Source organism: Zonotrichia leucophrys, chromosome 2, assembly GCF_028769735.1.
Source record: "Zonotrichia leucophrys gambelii isolate GWCS_2022_RI chromosome 2, RI_Zleu_2.0, whole genome shotgun sequence".
Taxonomy (NCBI): Eukaryota; Metazoa; Chordata; class Aves; order Passeriformes; family Passerellidae; genus Zonotrichia; species Zonotrichia leucophrys.
Window position 1 is genome coordinate 81,118,992 of NC_088171.1, and position 26,804 is coordinate 81,145,795.

At 39.7% G+C, this 26,804-nt stretch overlaps 1 protein-coding gene across 1 annotated transcript in view; it reads left to right on the forward strand.

Moving 5' to 3' along the window:
* DAP (death associated protein) overlaps positions 1-26,804 on the forward strand; it is a 53,240-nt gene that overhangs the window by 23,102 nt on the left and 3,334 nt on the right. The window contains exon 3 of the mRNA XM_064705504.1: positions 25,422-25,464. Within this exon, the coding sequence (XP_064561574.1) occupies positions 25,422-25,464 (43 nt within the window). The remainder of the gene's footprint in view (positions 1-25,421; positions 25,465-26,804) is intronic.

The following is a 26,804-nucleotide window of genomic DNA, read 5'->3' on the forward strand; positions in this document are numbered from 1 at the left end:
GAGTGAGCAGAAGGACGGAGTTGAGGTTGATTGGCAGGCTTTACAGGCTGGAGAGGGGAGCCATTGTGAACATGGTGAAGTGCAGCATGGCCAGGTGCAAAGTCCTGCACCTAGGCTGGGACAGTTGCCATCACACAGGCTGTGTGATCAATGGATTGAGAGCAGCCCTGCAGAGAAAAACTTGTGGGGATTCTGGTGGATGAGGGGCTGAACGTGTGCACTTGCTGCCCAGAGGGCAAGTTGTACCTTGGTCTGCACCCACCTGGAGTATTATATCCAGCTCTGAGGACTCCCCAAGTAAAAAGGATGTGGACCTGTTGTAGTTGGTCTAGAGGAAGGCCACAAAAATGGTGAGAGGGTTGGAGCACCTCTCCCATGAGGAAAGGCTGAGAGAGTTTTGGTTATTAAGCCTGAAGAAGAGCAGGTTCCCAGGATACCTCTTTGTGGCTTTTCATCTTCTAAAGGGATTTGACAAGAGAGATGGGGACAGACTTTTTAATAGGACCAACTACCACAAGGGGCAATGGTTTAAGCTGAAAGAAGGTAGATTTAAATTAGATATTAAGAAGAAATTCTTTACTGTGAGAGTCATCAGGTGCTGGAAGAGGTTGCCCAGGGAAGTAGTGGATGCTCTGTTGTTGGAAGTACTCGGAATCAGGTTGGATGGGACCTTGAGCAGACTGCTCAAGGCAACCTTAAAGATGTCCCTGCCCATGGCAGAGAGTCATGTTTAAACATGACTAGATCATGTCTTAACAACCCTTACAACCCAAACCATTTGGTGGTTCTGTGTCTACAGGTAGTGCCTATGTTGTTTAATATTTTGAGAGGAGGGAATTTAAGACCATTGACTTATGACTGTATTTTTCAAAGTCCAAGCAAAAAACGAATGTTTAACTGAAGCACATTTGATGCAGAGATTTGGTGTTATTGCAAACAAGAGCTGTGGAAGATTTGAAAAAAAGACTTGGAGTAGCAATGTTTATAGTCTCATTTATGTATAAACCATTTTCGTTAAAAAATACCAGCCTCCATATGATACAGTAGAGAGAAATTTCCTTATAAGCAGATTCTGGTACAGTTTGCTTGCTCTTGTATGTCTGACACCTCTTCCTGAGGCAAGATGAGGCTGTGAAGGAAAGGGAACACTGACTGATACTGAATTAAAAATACCAAGTCTTCAAGGCTGATTTTCCTGGCATTTCCTTGAGTATTTCTTTTCAATTGATGTGGGAAGACAGCTGTCCTTCAGTGTCCTTTGGTTTCTGGTAGCTAAACATCAAGGGTTCCCATTGCGTGACTTTGGCTTATGTTCCTCAGGCCTGGAGGCACCTTGTAGACCTCAGCTGCAAAAGGATAAGGGCATGGATAGATGAAGAATCTGTCTGAGGAAAAGCAATGAAGTGTAGAGGGTATTTGGCTTAGTGAATGTCAGTTCCTCAGAGGGGCTGCCATCCTTATTTAACAGGGTAATACAGGAGCAGTTGTCTTGTTTCCTGTACATTAACAGCAGGGTCACTAGTGTGATGGAGACACCTAAGTTCTGGATTTCATATCTGCTTCTTTAGGGGGCAGAGAAAACCTCTGTTTTGTTTACCACCTAAGGGTAACTAAGAGGTTTGCTGTATTCACTGTAAGAATTTGGGGAATGACAGGAAGAGCAGTCCCACCTAGCAGGAGGAGTATCAAGAAAGTTGTGTGCTTGATGGAAGCAGTATTTTGAAAGAGAAGAGGTATGTGTTTTAGTTAAATTAGTGTGTGTTCTGTCACCAAGGGATTGCCTGTCAGGTCTAATTTGAAATGAAACTAATTGTTAGTCTGACAGCTTGATGTGCTGGGAAACGTGATAAATACATTGGTACCAAAAATCGTTTTCAGCTCTATTATCTAACTGTTGTTTGACTTAATGAGAAAGGAAGAGCTGAAACATGAATGTTTTTAGGAACAGCTGTCTATAAGTTTTACTTATGTAGAAATAATGCAAGATTTTTGTGCTCTTTTCATCAAATGCTTTTAAAAACTGTTGTACTCTTGTTTCATAATCTTTGCTAATTAACATAGGCATAAAAATATTGCTAGCTCTGGTAACATTAGTATGTTTATCCTGTTTTTCTTCCCTACTCAAGCATATCCAGGATAGAGAGCAATCTGAATTCCCTAAACTACTGAGATGTAGAACTAAAGAATTAATTTGCATTTTTGGTCATAAGAGATTTCATTAGAATCACTTGAACTTTAAAGAACTAATTGCAAGCTTATTTTACAGCTGGTATTAAAAGGACAGCAAGGTCACTTTCTCTGATCAAAGTGAAGACTGAAAATAACTGCCTGGCAAATCACATAGATAAACTTGGAACCAATTGTATGAATCATCAAAGTTTTATTGTTATGGCTGCAGACTGGTGTAATTAGGCATTACCTTTTGGGCAGACACAGAATGTAGTCTCCCTCTCAAAAATTAAAAGCAGCTTGCTGTGAGACTGGCTTTGAAATAGAAAAGGCAGTGGTTTGTCAGGAAGGTAGGACTTCAGGCACAAATCTGGGCTAAGTACTGTCTTTGTAGGCAGCTGTCTTTACTGCTGCCACCAGTTTCTTCTCTTTGCTTTGTTCCAGCAGTTGTTTTGATTTTCTGAAGAAGTCACTTAACATTGCCTTGTGACAGCAGCCAAAACTGTGCAACAGTACCAGAAAGATTTTCAGCGCAGCTTTCAAGTTGAGTTGACTCCTAAATATGTGTAAGCATTTGTTTCTTTCTTAAGGAATTGGTTTTTTTCTCTTCTTTTGCAGTCTGCTCTCATCTCTGGAGGGGTACTGGTTAGTGGCAGCAGGGAAATGTTCTGTTTTCTGAAGTTCCTTTTTGATCCTGCAACAAGATGTAAATCAGCAGAGGATCCTTGCTGTAGAAACATCCAGGGACTAATGTCTCCGAGCAGTAATTTATCAGAGCTAGATAATAAGGGAAAGGAATTAAAGATCCTGAGGGGATGAATATCTTTCTAGGACAAAGAAGGGAGGGTCAAGGAATAGGAGACTCTTGGAAGAAAAGATTACTATTTTCTGAAAAGATAATGTGAAGGTGATTGTCTTGAGTGTGAAAGAGACCCCTGAACTGTACTAGGTAGGGCAGAAAACTGAGTGATAGGCTTACTGAAATTAATAAAGAGCTGGATAGAAAGAGGGAGAGGAAGGAAGAGATCAAAATCAAGACTTACTAGAATGGCAGAAGGGATTAAATTTGAGAAACAGAAGGGAGTTCAGTGCAGGAAAATGGATTTGCTCCTAATACTTCTGCTCATTCTCCTTTGTGGCCAGGAACTAGACACAAGATGTCAGCAGTGTCCATACCTCATGCAGTGCTAGCCAGTGCAGAGGGCTCGTTACTGTTATCACCCTTCTGGCTTAAGTAGCTAAACTTCATCAGTGTGATGATTAGCATGATGAACTCTGTTTTCCAACTTCACTTGTTAAAGGCAGACTTGGAGATTTAGTCCCATGCAGGCTTACCATCTAATGAGCTGTGTGCAGCCCTGCATCCCTTGTGAAAGCCACCTTCGGAAGAGCAAAAAAAGCTTTCTCCCTTTTCCTTATCCTGCTGCAAGAAAGATTTCAGCCTAAATGATATTACTAGGGTAGGCTAAGTCAAGCTTAAAAAAAAGAAATCAACTTGACCTTCACTGATCTTTGTTTTGGTGTTTTCTTTTAAATGAAATGGAGGCTGCAAAAAACCTGTCAGTTCTTTCAGACTTGAGAATTCAATAACAACTGTTTCAGATTTAACTTCTCTTAATTATTAGACCATCACACTGAAATTATACCAATCAGAAGCTCCATATGTGCAATAGTTGTCTTAAAATAACAGTATGACTTCATTCAAGCAAACAGATCCCCTCAAACCTAAGGATTGGGGTCAAATCTGTTCCATCTATATATTCACTGACAAACTTTAGTTGCCTGATCTACTCTCCAGGTTTTCTTCAGAACTTACTTTATTCCCCAGAATTTATGCCATTAAGAAGGTGCTTGCCCAACTTTTTATAATACCTATTGAATTTCCTGTGGCTCTAGTTCCTATTTATTACACTTTAAAAATCTTTTTTCACAGCAGTCTCTGAATAATTTCCTTATGGGCTTTTTGATGGTGCTTATAAATGGTGCTTTCAGAATGAGTTTATTTTTAAAATGTTCTTCAGGTATAAGGAAGCCAAGTTTGAAGTTAAAGTATAATTAATAGGCTGGCCAGCTTGACCCTAAGGTGCAGTCATATTAGAATACTTACTTTGCATGTAGCACTTGGTATTTTCCAGCTATAGCTCCTATTGCCTTTATTTGCATTGGCCTTTCATGCATTGAATTTAACATGTCAGGTTGGATGCTATAAAAAAAAAAGAAGAAAGTTTAATCTGTGAAAAGTTTGATTATGTGATTTGCTAATTATAGCTTTTGGATATTTTCTGGGAAATTACTAGACTCCTTTAGTTCTAGATGTCTTCTTTCTTGAGCATTCCCTAACTTTTTTCCTAAATCCTTTCCAGCTGTTACAGCAAGGGCACCTCTTGTGTAATCTTCATTGATAACCAGAGGTCTGTTCTGTGTGCTGAAAGAAAGGGTTTATGTGAGGGTAATGTAAAAGAAATTAGTGGAGCATTCAGTGCAGTTTGTGAGTTCTGTTTATTAGTAGACAAACTGTGTAGAATCATCTAAATTCCAGTAAGTAACATCTGGTTCATCCACACCTTCATGCCACTTTTCTTTTGCTTTCTCAGCCTCTTTCATTTTAAAACAATTTACATACCATTAGCAGAATTTTGTTTTCTACTGGTTATGTGCTAGATGGGAGTGTACATTAATTGAAGATGATTTCAGATGTGTGCAGACCATGGTGTGACTTTGGATATCTCTCATCCAATTGCCAAAATGGATGGGAGCAGATTAAGACAATGAGCTGTTGATGAGATGAATAGCAAGGAAATGATCACTTTGAACTTAATTTAGTCATTAGCACTTTTGCTAAACTTTTGCAATTGGTCACTATTAGAAACCAATTGCTAGGTGCAGATTGCCTGGTTTAAAGCTCTAAGCTTCTTATAAGCCATAGCATCTACGGACACAGTCCAGGCTCTGGATCATGAGATAACTCAGGGTGGAGATGGCCTGAGAGATCTGTAGTGTAGGCTCAAAGCAGGGATGAGCAGAGCTCAGACCAGAATGAATACTCATGGCTTTATTGACCCAGGTCTTGTAAATCTCCAGAGATGGAGGCTGTGCAATCCCTACAAGCAACCTGTTCTTCTGCTCCACGGTCCTCATGGCACAGAACCTCCCTTTTTTCAGTTTTTCCCTGCTGTCCCATCCTGCAGCCATGCATCACTGTTTAAAGCCTGGCTTCTTGGTAACATCCTTGCAGGCATTGGCAAACCGCTGTTAGGTTTTCCCAAAGCCTTTGTTCCTGCAGGTTGAACAAACCCACTTCCCTGAGCCTTTCCTCAGAGGATAAAGGATCCAACATTGGGAGCATCCTGATGGCCCTCCCTGAGCTCACACTACTTTATTGATGTTTTGGGGGCCCAGAACTGGACACATTATTCCAAACATGGTCTAGTGGGCACTCAGCAGAGGGGGTTAATCTTCAGCACAAAATAAAGCCAGCTTTTAGGCTACTAGAAAATGCTGCTGGCTCGTGTTCAGCTTGCTGTTCACCAAGAATCCAAGAGAGAAATTAGTTATATTAGTTGTAAAATTTAGTCTGATCTCTTCATCAGCCTCACTGTCTATAGCCTATATTTCATAACTTATCACTCTATTTAAAGTTTCTCTCCACATTAGCTTTAGGTGTCTTTACCTCTGTTTTCACAAATCCCAATCTTTTGTCTTTTTTGTCTGCATCTGTGCCTGCCTGGCCTGTGAAGCTCATATTTTCTGCCCTTGGATCTCCTGGGACTTTCCTTTGTAACTGTATAGTAGGGACAACAAATAGAAGCAGTGGTGATAAAGAATAGCTGGTGTTTTATGTATTGTTTTTGGGGATATTGCTGTCTGCCAAAATTGCAGGACAGTCTCATTTGGCTCATGAAGCTTTGAAAATCTTGTGCAGGTGAAGCTGTATTTTCTTGGCCTTAGCCATGCAGAGCAGATACCTGCGAGCAGAAATGCCTTATCTGCAAGCACAGATGGTGTATCTCATTAGACCTGCTCAGAGAGCTGAAAATTTGGATGACCTCTTGGTCTTGTGAACCTTTATATATTTGAAATACTCAGACTTCTGTTTCATGCCTGAAGATTCCTACATATCTTGCTTTACTTCTGTCACATAATTGGAACAGTGTGGTCCCATTATTGGGACTGTGGCCTCTACTCCTCATTTTTTGCCACATGCACAAATGCCACAGAGAATATTCCTGACAAACAAGTGGCAATTGAGAGTCCCTGATAAGCTGGGGCATTGCCATATCTTCTTAAAGTTGCTTTCACTCTCAGTATGGCAGAGCAGCTGATCTTCCCTTGAAGACAGTAATTCAGAGACTTAGGCTACATCCCCTTTTTCCAGAGGATCTGCACTTTATGGAGTAGATACTTCTACCTGCAGAGGGTAGACAGCCTTGATGCTTTGGAGGAAGTCAAGTCCTGGATGGAGCTGTTTTAGTTCAGCTATCTATCACACAGGAATATTTCAAGAAGTATCAGGATGAAATTTTAATAAGCTAAGAGGTAATATATTCTGAATTACATATAGGTGTTCAAGTAAGTAATGTTATTTGAGTCCCACCTTGTGACTTCTGCTGTGCATCTCTTCAAGATCTTCATTTGCATTTATAGCTGGATTGCAAGAACCAGTTGATCCCAGAAAACAACCCTTACCTAATCATTTTGCTGGTCTTAAGTATCCTGGGAGAAACTGAGGTAATTTTGCTGGGTTTTTTTTTGTTTTGTTTTGTTTTTTTTTTTTTTTATTCAAAGGATAATAATATAGAACATGTAAGATTCTCATCAGTCTGCTGCAACCAAACAGCTCAGCATTTGGAGAGCACTTCTTGCCATGGATAAGGGGTTCATTCTTACTGACAGACACATTATCTTGGATGAAGCTCTCATAGTTGAAATTGTCTACAATGAATGAAGTAATGCTGTCAAATTACAGCACAGGGATAGCCGTCTAGATATGCACTGGATTTTTTAAAAATTAGATTAACAGACTTGGGTACACGGACAAGTGGAAATCCTAAAGTCTAGATATCTATACCATGGTAAAAATGGAAAGAAATGTTTGTTACAAGCTTTGTGTTTTCAATAGGAAAAAGATTGGCCCTGTGTCTTAGAGTAAGATAAACCTGTTACTTGAAGTTTTGATATCAGCCTTATATATGAAATGTGCATTTCTTCCTGGCTGTGGAATTCATGTCAGCCAAAGCCAACTGTGCTGTGAAGGGTATTAAGTATTCTTTTAAAGGGGATGTTGCAGGTTCCTGTGTCCAAGCTTGGACAGGATGAAGCATCTCAGGCCCACTAAAATAAAAGGCAGTTCCTAGGATCTAATTTCATTTGTTTGCCTTTGTTTACATATTGCAGTTAGAGAATTATTTTTGGGGTGTCACTTTTATCAGTGGTTGCCTATTCTCTGCTCTCAGAACTGGATTTTTAAAGTCATTTTACTTAAATTTTACTGTGGTAACTCTGACAGAGTCTTTGTTTCCTCTGTCACGATTCTGGTCTCACACAAAAGGGGATTAAACAGCAACCAGCCAACCTTTGGACAGCTTTATTTTGGGGTAAAAAGGCTAATGGGGGAAAAAAAGCAGTTTACAAGTTAACTTTCATGGGATTTGACTAAGTTGCTGCTGAGTCAAAAGTTCACCAGTCTTCTGTTAAGTTTTTAATGTCTCTTAATCCACACATTTTCTGTGAAGAGGAATTGCGTTGACTGCAGAGGCCCATTGTTTTCCATTTTGTCTACGTTCTAGAAATTTTACATGAATCTTTCATTTTTAGGAGCTCAAGATTTGTCTAGACTTTGTATCAGTGCTACAGTACATTTTTTAGTGTTACATGTGCTGCTTAATTTAAATATGTCTTCATATAATTATTCCTGAAATTTCCATACCCCAGAAGTCTCTCAGTTGTTAGATGATTATATTAGAATTGTTGAATTGCTTTATGCAGAAGTTGACTTCATAAATGCAGGAAAGGAGGAAATTGAATTTTACTGTGCAATAGCACTACATTAAAACTATTTTGGTAGACAATAACTTTTAAGACATGTCTATAGCAAAATACAGTAATACAGCTGAAATTCACTAATCTGTATTTCCTAGAGGAATGTACATGGTTAATTCTAAACTATAAAATGCAAATGTAGGTATCTTGATCAATTCATGACTTCATAGTTCTGTAATTATCTTTGGTATTTAATTCAGAATAATCATTGCATAATCTGATGTCTATGCCTCAACTTTGAAAGTTTTGAATGTATTATATGGAACTGTATTTGACAGTTAAAAGATTCAGCTAAGTTAAAATCTTTTGAAGAATAAAATAACTTATTCATAATTTTGATTTTTCAGTCCCCGCCTTACAATAGCTTTTTTGTTTTCTTGAAGTACCTAACAGAAACTCTTGGAATATTAAGAAAATTCCCAGTGTTTATAAGCACTTCAGGAAAGGCAGTCAGGAAGAGCTAGGGAACTACAGGCTGGTCAGCCTTGCCTCACTTCCTGATGGAGCAGGCAATCAGGGAGACTGCTTTCAGGTACTAGAAGGACATAAAAGTGATAGAAAAGCCCACATAGATGCATCAAAGGGAAGTCATATTTGATAAACTTAATCAACTTCTGCAGTGAAAATACCAGCTTGATAGACAAGGGGAGAGATGTTTTCTACCTAGGCTTCAGAAAGGCCTTAAAAGCTCCCTGCTGAAAGATCTCCATGGAGAGGATCTGATGAAGCATGGGCTCCATGAGCAGAGTGAGGTCAGTTGAAAACTGCTTGAATAGCCAGGCCCAGAGAACTGATCATTTAAAGGAAGTCTAATTAGAGACCAGTTACTAGCACTGTATCCCTGGGGTCAGTACTGGATCTGGCCCAATCCTCTTCAACATCTTCATTGATGATCCAGGTGATGGGGCAGACCTTGCCCCCAGCAAGTTTGTATATGACACAAAACTGTGAGGAAGGGCTGATGTGCCGGAGGATTGTGTTCAGTTCTGGGCTCCTTGGTACAAGAGGAAGTTGGAGCTACTGAAGAGGGTCAACTCAGTGAAGGGCCACAAAAAGGACGAAGAAATTGGAGCGCCTTTGCTGTGAAGAGAGATTGAAGGAGCCAGGGAGAGCTTTTCAATATATATAAATACCTGCAGGTAGGGCACAAAGAAAAGGGAGACAGTGGTTTTCAGTGATGCCTTGTCACAGGACCAGAGACAACAGGCACAAACTGAAATTCTCTGGACGTCAGTCAAAAAAAAAAAAGGTGAGAGGGACTGAGCACTGGCACAGATTTCCCAAAGAGATTTTTGAGTCTTGATCCTTAGAGATATAGAAAGCTGCCTGGACATTGTTTTGGGCAGCCTGTGTTCTAGATTGCCCAGCTTGAGCAGGGGCTTGGATCAGATGATCTCCTGAGGTCACTGCCAACCTCAGCCCTTCTGTAGTTCTCTTGTGGAGTGCTCTGTAATTACAGTTCTGTAATTTGTTTCATTAGTTTTTTTCAGTGTTGTCTTTTAGACTTTTAGACTGTCTAGACTAGACTCTCTTCACAAATAATTGAAGCAGTTTTGGTTTATGAACTCTGTATGTGTATGTCCAGAGAATAGGTTAGGAATGAGTGTTTCCAAGACTCTCTTAGGTTGAAGTGTTATAATCTAAGATTGATTTTCAGTTTCTATCTGAAGTGTAGTGGCAAATCTCTGCTAAGAGGGGTATTGGAGGAAGCACTTGTCCTTTGTGCTGCTGTCCAGGAGGAGCCACCCAAGCAGCACGTACTGGAGACTGGATGATCCAGGAGAGCCATCTAGCCTTTTCAGAGTGTGGCCTTGTACAGCCATCCCCACATCTCATAAATGATCTGATGGGGCAATGTGGAACCTGCTCTTGGTTGTCTGTACAGCTGTGTTGGTCCAAAGTGACCAACAGTAGGCTGCCAGTGTCAGATGAGTGCAAAAAAATTATATATTCACAATGAAATGCTCCATGGAGGAGGAAGAAGCTGGTGATCTTCAGAGCAAAGCAGCTGCCATGGGCATGTGAACCTCCAGAGAGACAGCGTGCCCTGAGCGCTGACCCAGCCCAGGCTGCAGTGATGGGATTGTTATCTGTGGCTTGGCACCTGTGTGTGGGCACTGCTGGCGGAGCCTGAGCTGCAGCCAGATGCACCACTAGGGAAGACACTGAAGTGCAGGTCCGGGAACAAGGTCACACTAGCAACAGCATTTGAGTTGGCCTCTGCTTGCATTGCCTGTTCTGTGCTTAAAAGGATTATGATCTTCTGGCCTGTCAAGTCCACATTTTGCAGAATACTATATTTTCTTGTCACATTACAAGCAAATTGTTAATCGTTAAAAAGCGCACATGAGAAAATGAACCAGCTCTTTTGCACTATCCTGTTTATTCTCAAAGAATTTGTGCTCAAATTCTTTTCATCTTTTCCTTGAGGATTATATCAGATATTTCACTTCTCTCATGCTTCTGTGATAGTGGTTCTGCAGGCTCAGTCACATATTCTACTGAAAATTCAGAAGTGGTTTCTCAAGTGCAAGTACCGTACTTAATAATCTTCACTCAGTTTTCAAAGGTACAGATGCTCCTGTTTAAATCAGTCACATTTGTGAAGGCCCAAGCCCTTTGAAAAATGCAGCAGAGTATACTAATGAAAATAGCCAGAGTTCAAGTTTACAAACTGCATTTGGAACTGTTGTGTTATGTGGACAATAGCCAAGATGCTGAATGTGTTTCCTTAGGTTTTCCAAGGACATAAACATCACCAAATTACATCTTCCCATTGTTATGTTAATATTTTGATTTGGTCTAAAACCTGACCTACCTGAAATAATTAGCAGCCTTCCTAAAGTTCTAAAATACGCATTTTCATTAAAAAAACTGCTACTGAAGTCACACCTGTCAGTCTGGTTTAAGCTTTTAATTAATTTGTTCCTTAAGATTGCCATACCTAAAAGAAATGGTAACAGATGATGAAATTGCTTCATGTGCCAAGAGTGACAGTGAGGTAACATTTGGTGAAATAACAAATGAAACTTTCTGAGCATTGAGTGGTTTATGAGAAAGTTATGAGGGGCTGCTTGCCAGTCTGTGATACCTAGAGAAAGACAGGAATTACTTCAGGCTGGACTTTTGCAATAGTGAATTGCCTTAGCTTGTGTTTTCTGGAGTGTTTCCATTCGTTGTTAACACCCTACTGTTACTTGAAGCTCTGCAAAGCGAATGCAGGCTAAAGTCAGCATGACTTTGCCACTTCCAAGGGTGATCATCGCTCTCCCTTTGACATAATGCTGGGTAGCTGCTTTCTGTCACACAGTGTGGTCTGTCATGCCAGCACAGGCAGATACAGAGAGTGGGAAATTCTCCATTCATTTTTCTTCTGTTGTGGAGAGATGTGGTCTTCCTCTCTCACATGTGAAAGTCGTAATGTTTTGATTTAAAAAAGATTGAGGCTCTCCAGTGGTCTGTATGGATACTGGGCTTCAGGAAATAGCAGAGGTACCAAAATTGACCCATAAATGTCTGGTAATTCATTGCTGCTGATAGCTTATTGGTGCTTTACGTATGAGTTGGAAATCTGCCTTTTGATGGTCTTTCAGATGAATTGGCAGTGTTTCTCATCTCTGCATAGGCTACAAAACACTTGAATCGTTTCTCCATGTCGCAACTATAAAACTGGGGGAGAAGGGGATTGGGGATAAGAATTGCATACATGTGATTATACTTAGCCCATCCACACAGAAAAGGGGGAGACGAAAGAATGTTTGTGCACCAGCGTTGTGTCCCTTTGTGTGCTTAACAAGGTCATGGCCAAGCCCTTTGTCTGCCTGAGGTGGGAAGTCCATGGCAACTTGTCACTGATACCCTGGGGTGCCTACATAAGGCACTTCATAGGCAGATCAGTGGCATCTTTGCATTGTCTTTTCATGGCCTTTCTCTAGGCTTACTTACTGAAACAAGATAGCTTGTGCTTGACATGGAGCATATCCCTGGATATTTCTCCTGCCCTGTTATTGGGACCTGTCATAGGAGCTTACACTTCCACTGTATTTTAGGAAATTTTTCCTGATACGTATTCAGCAGTACTGCCAAAGGAGAGGATGTTCATTTTTTCTTTCTTTTTTTCCTTCCCTTCCCCCTTTCCCTTTGTTTTCACTTTCTGTTCCCTCTCCTTGCAGTTTTCTTTCCTGCTGTACCTCTGCCCAATACTCATAAAACTTGTGAACCTAGGAGGAATGAGCCCTTCTCTTCTTACTTTATTCATGGATCAAGTAGCATGATTGCGCCGTCTTTTTTCTGAGCTCTGGATTGTGCTACTGTCCCCTCTGTGTTGCATCAACAAGTGTTGCTGTTCTCTATAGCAGAGCTTCACTACAAAACTTGCTATTCTCCTCTAAAGATCCTGCATGCCTTACTTTCTACTCCTTTTGATGTGCTACGGTTATGAATGAGGATTGGTGCTGTAAAATTCATGGACCTTTCTTCACAACTGGAAGTCACTAGAAGAGATCCCTCTGATAGGCAAAAATGAAATTAAACTTCAGTTTGCAGCTGGCCATTATGTAGCAGCAATAGCATTGCTGTCATCTGGGTGCCTAGGGTATGTCTCTGTGGGCTTCCTCTGTATGAAGATTTTAAATAAATATGACAGGAGCCCAATACCCTTCTGTCAATTTTAATGTCATAGCAGCAAGTACTCAGAGCAAGAATACACAAGAGAATCTGTCTCCTCTCTTGACAGTGCGGATTAATAACAGAAATGCTGTGTTGGTTAATGGAAACTTTTCCATAAATATGGAGGATGAAAATTAGAAAATTATTTGTCCTTTTGATAAATTAAGGACATTCACTTTACACCTGCTCTTTTTGCTTTTTTTTTTTTTTTTGGTCGTCACATAAGGAATGGGTAGGCATTTCATGTTGAAGGTGTGTGTAAACTTGTTTGTTGGTCAAAAATTTACATATATCAGTTTATAAAATGTGATCTCAGAATATAATGTAAAAGGAGAATTATAAGTGAATACAAGTACAAGCAGTAAATATCTCAGACACTGTTTTGGCTTCTTGTGTTCTTATTTTGAGCTTTTTGAGATCACAGCTATCTGGTTGTTACCAAAAACCTCTAGTAATGCATGTGGTGGAGTCTTTTCAGCCCCTGTTCAGTGAATAGATTTTCACTGAACCACAGCTTTTTGTGTCTGAGCAGCCTCAAATGCAGTCTGGCCTCATGGCTTATTTGCACCTGCCATGAGTAGGTGCTCTGGGAGTCACTCAGAGACTGAGAAGTGACAACAAATAGACACCAAAAATACATTATTGCTACTTCTAGCATTGTTGCATGACTGACATCATCTGCTGACCTCTGCTATTCTGTATTTTACAGCTCTCTTCTAAAAACAATATTCAAATAATACCTCTACTTTTCAGTTAAATGAAAACTTTTCTTTTTTGAGGGGGGCTCAGTTTTTTTAAGATTATCTGTATTGTAAGATATCAAACCAGAATGTACAGCCTTAATGGAATCTGAGGCCTTTCTCAGATACATGCATTTCTGTCAGTATGATTTTTACTTTGTCTCACACTCTTCCATGAGATGTTCTTCTAATGAAAGCAGGATAACCATCTGAATCCTTCCCTGTGTTCTTTGACTTAGCAATCCCAGGGCAGTATATATTCTATCTTCTCCCTGAGTCTTTGATTAAAAAAAGAGGAAGAACTATAAGATCTAAATTGGCGCTGTTGTTCCTCTGAAGTGTTTTTAGGACTTCTCGTTGCAAAGGTTTTCAGCTGTGTCTAAGATCATGTGAATTCAGAAGAGTTCAGCTGAGTCAGGCAGTGCATCATCTTACACTCCAGCCTGTAGCAAAATTTGGTTGCTACAAGTTCCAAATTCCTGATATATTTACATGTGAAGTGATTATGCTGCAAGTTACAGAGATGTTTTCTCAGGAAGGCACTGACTTTGGAAATACATTATCCAAAGTCATCACATCATAGAAAATAAAGAGCGTGGCAATTAACTTGCCACTGTTGCGTAGTTAATGTCTTACCATTAAAAACTACGACAAAAACTGCTGGTTTGGGATCAAGTCCTTGGGGGCTAAAAGGCTGTTAGAGAAGGACAGATCATTACCTCCCCTGTACCCTCTGCCAAAAAAGTACCATTGAAAAATTTCCTCAGAGTCTTGCTCCTGCAGATCTTGAGCTCCCTCTAACCACTTGCTTTCGTAATGAAAACTCAGCAGGGATGTGTTTTATGTTGAACTCTTAAAGTAATCGGCATTCCACACATGTTTAGCTCTGAGTCCCAGCATATTGAGGAGTCTTAAAGGTGTGAGGGGAAATGAGGAAATATAATGGAATCAAGAGATAAATAATCAAAAATACATTCTTGTAGTAGAAATAGCTCCTATTTACAAAATGTTTCTTCCAAATAGGAAAATTTGAAAAGAATGGGCTATGAGTCACCCCACATTATGAAAAGTTATGAAAAGTAGTGTTTACAAATTGGCTGTGGGTATGATAGATGGTGTAGTTAATGTGACAATTGCTATTTCACTTTTTAATGATCTGAAAATCTGATTGTGGTGTTGTATGTTTTCATTAATCTTCACACTGATGTACTGGGTCTCCATTGAACTACATAAAAGTAAAAATTACCTGAATCATGGGAAATCTCTGCATTTGCATGTTAATAGGCTTTTACAAAGCATGTTGCAATTCATTAGTAAATAAAATGCCATTAATTAAAATGTATGTCCAAATGTGCACAGTGTTACCAGGTTTGCAAGGGTCTTTCAGGGGTTCAGAGATAGACAAGAATCTTGATCCATGATCAGAAGGCTGGATTTATTAATTTATGATATATAATACATTAGGACTATGCTAATAGGAATAGAGAGACAAGTTCAGAAGCTGCTAAGCTAAGAATAGAATAGGAGTGAATCAACAAGGGAGCTCTCTGTGATTCTGTCCCACAGAGAGCTTGTCTTTGATTGGCCCTTAATTGTAAACATGGAACATGGGCCAATCACAGGTGCACCTGTTGCATTCCACAGCAGCACATAACCAGTGTTTACATTCTTTCTCTGGGGCCTCAGCTTCCCAGAAGAAGGAAAAATCCTAAAGAAAGGATTTTCCACAAAAGATGTCTGTGACACACAGGATGACAGAAACAGGCTTTCGAAGCATGCAGAGGAATGGTATTGTTATTTTTGCTAATCCAAAGCAAATCTAAGTTGATACTTAGATAGGTACACTTTTTAAAGGTGAGAATGGTAATGATTTCTTAAGTCAGTTCACATTATTATACTGTCACTTGTTATAACATCCAGACAGTGGCCAAAGGTACTGCCACCAGGCAGTTATTTTGGAAAAATTGTGTTCTTGCTGGGGACACCCTTCAGCTGGGAGGATGGAAATGTAGCTTTAGACAGTACTCTAGCCAGAACTGTCCCACCAGGTAGTGGATAAAGTAAAATGAGTAACTTCTAGTGCATCTTTGTTTTTTTCTGTTGTGCTGTGTGTGGAAATGACCAGTACAAAATACTAGTATAAACTGGCAGCATGAAGTACCACTAGAACTGCTGCTGCTTAATAAATGTAAGCTCAGCTGAGACTGTGCATGCATGTTTTATTTTCATTCCTCAGAGAGGCTGATCTATTTGTCCCATAGAAGCAAAGTGAAGAAGCAAAGATGTGCACTACAAACAGAAAAAATGTAGTCTAACCTGCTCTGTATGGTAGAAGGTAATGCTGCCAAGTAGTCAGCTGCTATCCTGTGGGTGCTATGGTGCTTCTTTAAGGAAATGAACTGCTTTTGCTGTTACTAAAGCCATTCAAACAAATAGAACACCAAGAAGTGGCAGATCTAAGAGATTGAACTAGAAAAGTAGCAGTCATTCTTCTTTGATTAACAGAAAAATCGCTAGTGATATTGACATTCAGGAGTTTGTAGTTGCTTTAAGATTTCTACAGCCCATTGAAATGAATGGGTACTACTTTAGTACTATATTCAGATTTAACAGCACATTGATCTGTTATCCATTTGAATTGTCATGGCTTCTATTATCACTTTACAAAGCTAGACATTTATTTCACACAGAGTGAAAGCTTAGTGTCTAAGAACTCCTCTTGACATCCTTCAGATTACAATGCTTTGAATCCCATTGCTATTGATTTCCTGAAGGTTATTTTCTGTGTATTTTCATGGCACCAAGTCCCAGTCCCATTGACAGTGGAAGTTTTGCAGATGATTGTAGTAATATCTGATATTGACCTTCCAGATTAAACCCATAAGATTAATATAGAAGGAAGAAACAGCCTGTTCTGGTAGTGTTCAGGGGACTGGTGTTTCTAGATGGAAAATGATGCTGCCTTTCCAGCCACCACCTCTCAGCACAGGCACCGTAATGGTAGTAGAGGGATCGAGTGGTTGCTTCCTCTCAGGTCAGTGGAGGTCAGCTTCTCTGTGGAGAAATTATACTTCAACAAGTTCATTTAAATGAAGATGCACCCGTGTCTGAATCCTTTTGAGAGAACTTCGTTCCTTGTCTTCTGTCACAGTAAAAACCTATCTGGGCTAAGTGTATTAGGGACTAGGGGGTTTCTTGCTATTAAAAGTTAGCTGTTAAGTTAAAAACATTTCTTAATTCCATCTTTTGTTGCTCCTATGTGAGCTCTGAATATAAAATTGCATATTTAAAGAATGTTCTCTATGTCTGGATGACATGATTTATGACTCCACTTGCCACTGGAGAATAGGGAAAATTGTGTCGATAACTTTGGCAGGGTTTGAACTAAAGCAAGTTTTTGACTAAGAACAGTCAGCTTACACAACCTTCAGCTGGCATCTGATACTACCAGAGCATCTTCATGACCTTCCAACAGCATCCTTTATCATGTTCAGAGCTTTCCCAGGAGTGGCCTATTGAAATGGACAAGAAATTCCTTATGGTCCCTTTTGCCCTGGGCAGAGACGTTTCCTTTGGAGAGCTTCACATAACAGTAGGGTGTGACTGTAGAATGGAAACCATTCAGAATGCACAGTGTAAAATTGGGTTGAGAAGGCTTCTCACTACAGTTGTGTGGCTGTGGAAGGTGATGTAGTGTTTATGCATGTGCAATGCCAGCACGTTTGACTTCATGTCTGCACTGGTTTTGGGGATAATAACAAATGATACTGCAATTGCTCAGAGCAGTAGGAGAGTGAAAGGTGCACATCTACTGAATGATTAATACTGTGAAACATTGGAAAGCAAGATTCAGGTTATGAACTCTTAACAGGAAAGGTTGGGAAATTTTGGGCCACTGCTGTGTGGCTCTGAGACAAACACAGCTTCACCTGGGCAGAAATGATGAGATTTTCACCTTCTCATCTTCTATCTTCTTGTGTTTTTCTCACTGCACTGACATCCTCTATTCCTAGTACAGCATCAAGCTGTTCTTCCAGTTGCACTCCATCTTTCATCTGCTGAGAGATGGAGGAGTACAACAGTGCCACAACTGACTCCTACATCTCTGTAGCCAAGACACTGCAGTGCAGGCCCCTGCTCATTCTATTCTCAGCATGGAAGTGCATTGCTGTCATGGGAACATGCACAGGGATGCACTTCAGCACCTGACATGGAAGATTTGGTCTTCTCTCCCTTTGAACCATGGTCTTTGGTGATTTTGCAAATGCTTGAAGTCTACCCTATTTCCTTCCTTATTTTAGAGTTTCCTTGGAGTTGCATCACCATTTAAGCACTGCTTACTTTATGTAAGTTTTCACAGCTCTCTTTTTTCCACAGTTATGTAGTTGAAGATTAAGTGGGCTGATGCTGCAGTAGCTGCATGTGAGAGGTTGGTCATGGGTGTTCACTAAGAGCTAATGGAGGTATTGCAATAACAGGATGGAACCTTTATAAATCAACCAGCAGTTGGAGAATTGCAGACTATTTCTAAATCCTCTGAGTCTGTGGAAAAGGTGAAATCCTTAAATCTTCATTTTGTGATCAGAAGGCAACTTGAAAGAGAAATTTATTCTCTGATAGCAATATCATGTATAACAATATAGATAAGAGATGGTGGATCTCTTTCTTAAATAATTTCTTTTTGTGGGTTATACTTGAACTAAAACAAAAGATGAATGAGAGGATGGTGAGATTAATCAGGCCATATGCTGCAATGCCTTAATAGTGAATGTTAGAATAATGAATGTCAGTCAGTTGCCATTAAATGTAATGGCCAGTCATTTACCACCTCATTAAAAGATCAGGACACCCGATTTGCTTGTATGTGAATAGCAAAATAAATAGTAATTAAAATTTTCCAGTAGAGCATTGTGTTCTCTTGGGGTGTGTCAGGGCACAGCCTAAGACACGCAGACAGGAAAGTTGTATCCCAGAGCAGCATCTCTAGGTATGTGTAAGAATTTTGTGTGTATTTGTGTATGCACTGTGTTTTGTCAGGATTTGTCATCAAGGGGAAGTACTGCTTTTTACTTGTTTTAGTATTTTCTGCAGCACCTGGATGTTTTTGAGGTTGTTCCCTTCTTCGTCTGCAGGAGACTCTGAGGTTCAACAGTGCCATCGTGTGGATGATCTTAAAGATCTGAAAGCTATGGCAGATAAATGACCTCAACACAATAATAATCGTAGAATATCAGATGCTGTATGTCCCCATGCAATCAGCTAAAACATTTCCCTCTGGTAGTCAGTCAGACTAATTATTACTTTTCTATCCATAAAATTGATAACCTAAATGTATTACAACCAACGGGAAATTATTTCAAGCAAGCTGATGAGCAGGCTGCTTGTTAGTTTTGTTCTGTTGCTGAGAAGTGTGATTTTAATCATCTCAGTGTGGTTTTAATCATCTTAGAATTTGTTTTTGCAGACAATGCCAAAATCAAAGGCAACTCTGTAAATTCAAATAAGCACCCCTGTAATGACATATCTGGGTATCTTTAGAGAAGCATTAGATTGAAACTAAGACTAGTTAATGTTCATGTTTCATAACGAGAAAATACAAATTCCCAAACAACCTTGAAGATTAAGGTGAATGATTTGAACAACTGGGCACAATACTTTCAATTGCAGAAATAGAAGGGCAGGATTAAAGTATGATGTTTTGTTGACTGAAAAGGAAATTCTGCTCAGAATACTTGGGGAACCTGTTCATGGAGTGGATATCATGCCAGGAAAAAAAGTGAAAACCCACAAAACTTGCTCTCATTAGGAAGCAGTTGGGGAATCAATGAGTAACTGCAGATCATAGTATTTCATATATGGTTTTCATTTTGCTTGCTTAACTTAATTGTGAGGAAAGTTAATGATGTTTATTTGGAAATGAGCAGGGAAATAAAGGCAAGCTGATCAGTGGAAGGTTCTGCTCACTTTTCAATCCTTGCTGTTTTGGGGTGCTGGAGGGGCAAGGGTATGCTGTCTGTGTGCTGCCTTTGCCTGCAGGGTCAGGGAGCTGGGTGCGGCCCCAGGTGCTGTGCTGGAATCTCTTTGGTTTGCAGGAATTTCTCCTTTGTGTTTTCCCTGCCTGTCACAGAAATTGCTCCTTTGCTTTCCAAAGCTATAGGCCAACTATGAGTCACAGTACATGCCAGTGGATGATTTGATTAAAACAAGGAAACATCAAGTCACAAACTCCAGTATTATTCGTGGGTAGTTAAAAATGATGATGTAATTTCTGGTTCCAAAGTCTTTGAAAAACACATATTTATAGATTGCATATATCTGTTTGCCAGGCTTACTTAAAAGAGCAAAAGGTGATCACCAATGTTAAGACATACCATTAATTCCCACAAATATGAAAAGATAAATATGAATCATTCCCATTCTTTAATCCTAAATATGAATAATTCCATCTAGAAGATTAGTTTAATGCAGTTTTAATGATTTAACTTTAGTCTAACATATTTTGACAAAAAAATCATCCAGTCTAATAAAAGCCTTGCATCTATGCAGTTTTGTCCTTTTTAAAGTAGGCTAACCTGTTTTGAATGTTGGCTTAGTGGAAATTTTGAGATTGATTCCTTATTTTCAGGAGGGTCTGCATTTAAATCTATTTTAAAGGTATCTCCTATTAATAATTGTAAATTTAGTCTTCTGCAAGTGTCACTTTCTACTTATACTGTAACGAGGTAGATGAGAGCACTATTGCCTACTCCTTTGTATACTGTATGCTAAGAGTTCTTAGCTGTCTCCTTATGTGAGTTCTTTGTGCTCTCTAAACTAATTTTTCCATCTATATTTTTGTTCTTGTTCTTCACTTATGGTGTTCCTGGTCTGAATACCATATTTTAATAGAGGTATGCTGTGAGCTACTATTTTTACTATTGCTTTTTCTCGTTCTTTCTTCGTCTTGGTATGTTATTTTGATTTTTCTGATCACCAGTGTACATGGGGCACTTACCTTCTCCACTGTGGCTGCAGTGAGACCCACTTCCCATCTTAGCAGCTTTTATGCTTGTGTGGACAGCAGCAATGTTTGGGGGTGTTTCCTGGTTTTGTCAACTCTGAATGGAGCCCTTTGGTTTGGATTGCACTGTGAGCAGTGCTCACAATCCTTCCTCCAGATTGGATCCACTCTTCAAACTTCTGCTGGAAGCCAGCATTGTATGCATTCCATCCTATCAGGTAGGGATGCAGTAGGTGATTTGGGTGCACCAAACACCAGATGGCTGCAGGTGTTCATCCCCCCCACAGCAATGTGCTCTGCTTTGTTCTGCATTTGTGCCCACTCTGATACAGCTGTGAATTTGTGTCATCTCTGTGTGCATACGTGCACAGCCTCTGCACATATGTGCACACCTTCGCTGCATTTATAGAGAGAGATACAGTTAACTGTAAATTTCCCTGTTGAATTACAAAACTGATTTAGTCAGGATCTCTGTTTTAATGGAGTTGGATAAATGCTCATCTGCTCTATGTGTGTTCTGTGGCCTCCAGGAGATTTCACAGTGACTCCTGTGTCACTGTGTTTGTCTGTATAATATGTCTGTCATACTTCAGTTCAACCAATCCCTCTGAGGTGAACGCACAAGATTTTAGTATTATCAATGCCTCGTTTCATCTAGTTAATGATCTTTGCAAGTTATTTCATCTTTGTGATTTACCTTCCATGTCAGATAAAGATCCTATTTGAGCTAAGTATTTTGGAATAATAGAAATCTATTCTATTTGAACAGTCAGGAGAAATGAATCCAGTAGAGAATCTGATGTTAAACAGGTGCAGCATCGCACATGTAAAATCAGGGTAAGTTCTCTGAACACTTAGATCTTAACAGATGTGTTCTTTTTCTCCATATGTTAGAACAAAATAAGGATTTGCTTTGAAAGTATTGACACAAACACTAACCAGTCTTGGCAAACACAAAACTGTGTTCCTTACACAGTATCAGCTGTGACTATTCATTAACTTTAAATAAATGTGTGCATTAAATAGCTGTAAAGCACGTATATGTATAAACAAAATCAGGTTTTGTCAGAAAATAAATTTTTTTTGCTTTCTTGTTTACTGATGCCTAGACAAAGGAATGCTGCATCTTCAAAACAACATCTGTCAAATCGATTTTCATCAGATTAAGTATATCCTCAGAAAAACCATCACAGCTTACAAAATACTGGAAATGTAGGTTGTGCTTTGTATAAAACACCAATAGAATTTAAAGCACTTAAAAGTGTTTTATAAATGTAGCAATGATAGCCTGTGCCTGTTCTCCATTTTTTTTTCTATTTTCAGGAAGTTCTTGGGAAAGATAATGAGTGATGTTGCAACACTGCAATCCCAGTAGATGTCTCAGAGTGCAATTAGAGAGTTATGGTCCTGGCAGCTAATCTGGGTCCACAAAAGCCCATAATTTGGGAGTCTGGCAGTAGAGTTTGAATTTATTATGACAAAGTTCATCTGTGGAAAGATTTCTCTCATTAGGAATGAAATTAAAGCATGAATCAGTGACTGATTATCCAGGCCTTTCTCTGATCTGTTGAATTCTTCATTAGTATAGATGTGTGATTATATATGCTTTGGCCTGGTTCTGGTTCTATAGATCATCAAAGATAATGAATAATACTAATTTTTTTAAGATTTTTTCTGAAACAATGTAATCTGGTGGAAATGTAAGGAAAGCCAGTGGCTTGACCTAGGGCATAAATACCAACACACTCAATCATTCCAATTTCTGGCCAGCTTTTGGTCCTTTTCCCTGCTACTGGATAATTAATACATGGAAATGAGCTTCCTGTTAAGCTGGTGTGTCTCTTGTGGGAGGGAAGCATTTTTCCTGTGTAACAAGTTAAATAGAGAGGTGAAGCCTCATTACCCTGTGCACCTGCAGCTGATCATGGAAACCTGGGGCAGCCAGAGACAAATGCCAGGGTTTCTGCAAGATCTTTGTGGATGGAGGGTAGAGGTGCTTGAGCTGGAAGCTGGGTCAGCATTCCCATTAGTTCTTCCATTTAAAAACTGGAAATCTAGTATGGAGCACGGAGAGTCCAGTCAAAAATCCATGAAGATGACAAACAAGGGGGAAAGTCAAGGAGAAAACTGTTCCAGCTGCATCAGGGAGTAGATACCTTTTGCAGCTCTGAATTCCTGTTAGGTTGTTGTCTGTGTGTCAGCACTATCCTAGAGTGTCCCACATGAGCCCTGAGTGAGGTGTTTTGGTGCTTACCACACACCTGTGGGAGAGCCTAATCAGTGTCCTGTTTCCAAGGCAGTCACAGAACCCACTGCATACAAACAAGGCTGCAAGGTTGTGTCGTGATAGTGTTCAAGACAAATGCTTTGTGTCTGAAAAATACAGTTTTTACTAGGAAAATGGTACTGCTGACTTTCGTCTTCTTAATAAAGATGTGCTAGCTGCTTCTGAAGTACTACCTGAAGCATAAACCTCAGACTGGATTTTAGCTTAACTGAAAATGACAATGATCTTTACAGGATCTTCAGCCTAATTCCTGAGACAAAAGAACATACAATTAAATTAAAATAAATACAGAAATCTGCCAAATAGTCTAACCATATCCAGCTCTATTGTGTACTTGGGAGACTTAACACTTGCAAGTTTGGGCCCTGTGAACATGAATAGCATGACATTTTAACAGGAGGCTGGGGTTTCTAAGTAGATTTTTGTAATTTGCATTGGTAAAAGATGTTTTTGAAATGACCATTATGCAAGAGATTCCTTCTGGTTGTCATTTTTGGCCAAAGCCATAGAACATTGCACTTGTTTTTAAAGTAAGAATTATGAACTCCACAGCAGGTAATACAGTGTGGTAGTTGAAGAACAGCTCATGGCACATTCAGCAAATACAGGCTCTGCTGGGGAAATGTTGATTTGAATTTCATGCATCATCCAAGCATAATGAACATTGAAAGGTCATGTTAAGAATATTAAAAAAAAATCCATCTGATTTGACTTTTTCACCATCCAGTATTGTTCATAATATAATGTCAAGCAAAAAACAGTTTCTCTGAGTGTGAATAAAGCCAGATTCTATGTATAGTTGAAAAATAAATTATCATACTTTTTTTTTCATTTACTGTTCATTTCCTTTATAATGTCATGGTGTAAATGTGTGAATTGTACCTTGAGCCACTGCAGTACATCTGTATTTTCTCAGTCAGAGTTATTTCTTTGAGTTTGTTACTCAGCATCCAGTAAGTCTCATGCAGACTGTAGCATACTAATTGGCTCAGTATAATTAGAATGAAATGGAAGTGTTTTGCTATTGATCTCTGCTTGTTATTAGTTTGTACTGACAGAAAATTGGATAGAAAAAGTCTAATACAGCTATTAAAATGTTATTTCTCATGGCAGGAAATATCATTGTTATTCTTCCATGGAAGTATTTTAGAGCAGAACTCTCTTCCTTTCTCCTTTTTTTCTAACCTTGTCTTTCTGACTTTTTAAAAATTTCTAGGAGGGATGCTGAGCCTTGTTAAATAACCAGGCTGTTCAGAGACTGAGCAGCAATACCATCACTTAAACAGGGCTCAGGCAATATTTATGAGTTCATTATAACAAGTCTAATACTGTGCTTCTTGTTATCTTAACTTCACACAACATCATGTTAATAAATTTTTACAAGCTGTGTAGTTGTAAAGTGCATCACAGTAATCACTATCATTCCTCTAATAAATCATTTGATTTGTGTGTGCCTTGTGTTGTTCCAGCCTTGTGAGCTGTAACATCTCAGGTAGAACCCTTCTTGTGGTCCAGGTTAATGGAGCTGCTCTGAGTCCTCAGTTACAGCTGTTCTCAGGGGAGGGACACCTTCAGCTCCCCACTCTGCAGTGCCTCAGCTTACCTGGATTTCTTACAGGAGAATTACCCCTGCTGTGGAGATTTTCTGGAGCTCCAGGTCCCAGCCCTTCTGCAGACTCCATGCAGATGTGTGGTTTTACCTGCCCCGGAGGCACCGAGGTTGCTGTGTCTGTAATTCAGACTCTGGCAGTGCCAGCAGGGCGAGCAGTTGGACGTGGCTGTGCTGTAGCCTCCAGGTAGAGGTGGTCATTTCAGGAGATCAGGGAAACCAGTGGCTTGTGCTGACCCAGGGAAACCAATGGCTCATGCTGACCAAGCTACAGAGAACTCTGGCTGTGGAGAGTCTGTCCCTGTTGGTGGGGATGGAGGGTCTGCAAATGAGAAACCAGGAAAGGCTTTGCTTTATGTTTTCAATATTTGTTTGATTACAGACATGATTATTTTTCTTGTAATAGACTACCTGCTTGAAAATCTGTGATATAAAGTGCAGTCTGTTGCTCTTTCTGAGACTCAGAATCCTCATTTTTTCGATTGACAGATGTAAACTTGAAATTTCTTTTATTCTCTAACACAGCAGTGACTTTAGTCCAGCTACAGTTTTCATTGTGCAATACAAATACACTAAGTCTAAAGTACTGCTGGCAGTTTATGTATAAAATTTGAGGATTAAGAAACAAATGTAAACAAAGACTCAGCTTTAAGAAGCAGTATTGTTGGACTAGCCTCTTCTGTCACAATCATTGTGAAGTAATAGCAGCAAAAACCTAAAGGTCTGGTTTTGGCTGCAGTAAGTACTACTAAGGCAATAGTCATTTGAAGAGAAAATTTGTCTTGTCTGTTTGAAAAATTAATCAGTTTCCAAAAATGCCACCTTTCTTTTTTGCACTGTATGTGTGATTTCCTTTTCATTTTTACCTTCTAAATAAGTGATACAAATAATCTCTCTTATTTTTTTCAGCCCACCTAAGCCAGCGGTGTTCATCTCCGGTGTCATTGCTAGGGTAAGATTATCAGTAAATTTCTCTCAGTCATAGCAAAATTACTGTAAGCTTTTCAGAATTACCTCCAATCAGAGCAAAATTAATCTTTTTCATACCCCTTCCTCTTTTGTGAGAGGAGGCTTTGTGTTTTCTATATTCATGTAAGGCCCTTTGAGCATTCTTTCTGGGTTTGTGTGAAATTGAAATTATTCATTGAAATTATTTCCACCGTTTTTCTTTGAATTTTAGCACTTTAAGTTTATTGGATCATCCTTTTATATCTAAGCTAGATATTACTGTATTCATTTCCTTTGGAAGCAGCTGCATATTAAACTGCTGCTGTAGCTTGATCTGTGATGAGGAGCAACCCTCCTGGCTGTAAGATTACATGCTTGAAGATTGAGTGTTTCAGCTGCCATATGTGCCTTGAGGTACTTGGGATTTAGGGTGCTATTCCCTGGGCTTTAGGAGCAGGCAGGACCTGTAAATCCTTAGTATTAACTAGCCATTAATGATGTGATCAGTAATTCCTGCATTGTGGCAGGGTTTTATCATGGCTTTATGTGGTGGTTACCTTACATCAGTGGGGGTTGTAGTGTGCTTTACTGTGAGATGCTGTGCTTGTGTCAGATCCCATAGGAAGGAGTGAGCTGATGCCATTTTCCTTAGCCCATAAGGAATGGGCAATTGGCAGCATCAGGGGAGGGAAGGCAGAAAATGTCAGGTCTGAGGAAAGCAGATCTTTGAACACTGGAAGCAAGTTGGAGAAGAGTAAAAATTACCAAATGTAACAAGTTAACAAAGTGATTAAAACGAAACCAAAACAAAACAGTGTATGGTTGTTGCCCTGTGAGCCAGTGGAATGCCCAGAGCTTCTGGCATATGATGTTTGTCCCCCTTTCTGAAGAGGGAAGTTGTGTCCCTCTCCACTATTGTCCCTCTGTCGCTGAGCACTGAGAGTATTTGTTTCCTGTTGCTTTTTGAAAGCCCCACAGGACTCAGCCTAGAAATGGCAATGGTAAATAGGTGACATGGGTTACACCTGGACTGAGGCTGCCCAGCAGCAGCACCTGAGAGCCAACACTAGCAGACCTGGTTAAAAGAGCATGTTAAACTTCAAAGCCAGCCATCCCTAAGATTTGAGTCATAAGTAGTTTTAGATCCTGCTTTCTTCCTAAAGAAACTGGCTTTGTTTAATCTGGAAAAGAGAAGGCCTTGGGGTGACCTAACTGCATCCCTCAGGATGGAGTCCTGAACAACCTGGTCTAGTGGAGGGCGTCCCTGCCCATGGCATTGGTGTTGGAACTGGATGATCTTTACGATTGCTTCCAACCCAGGCCATTCTACAACTCTGATTCCTG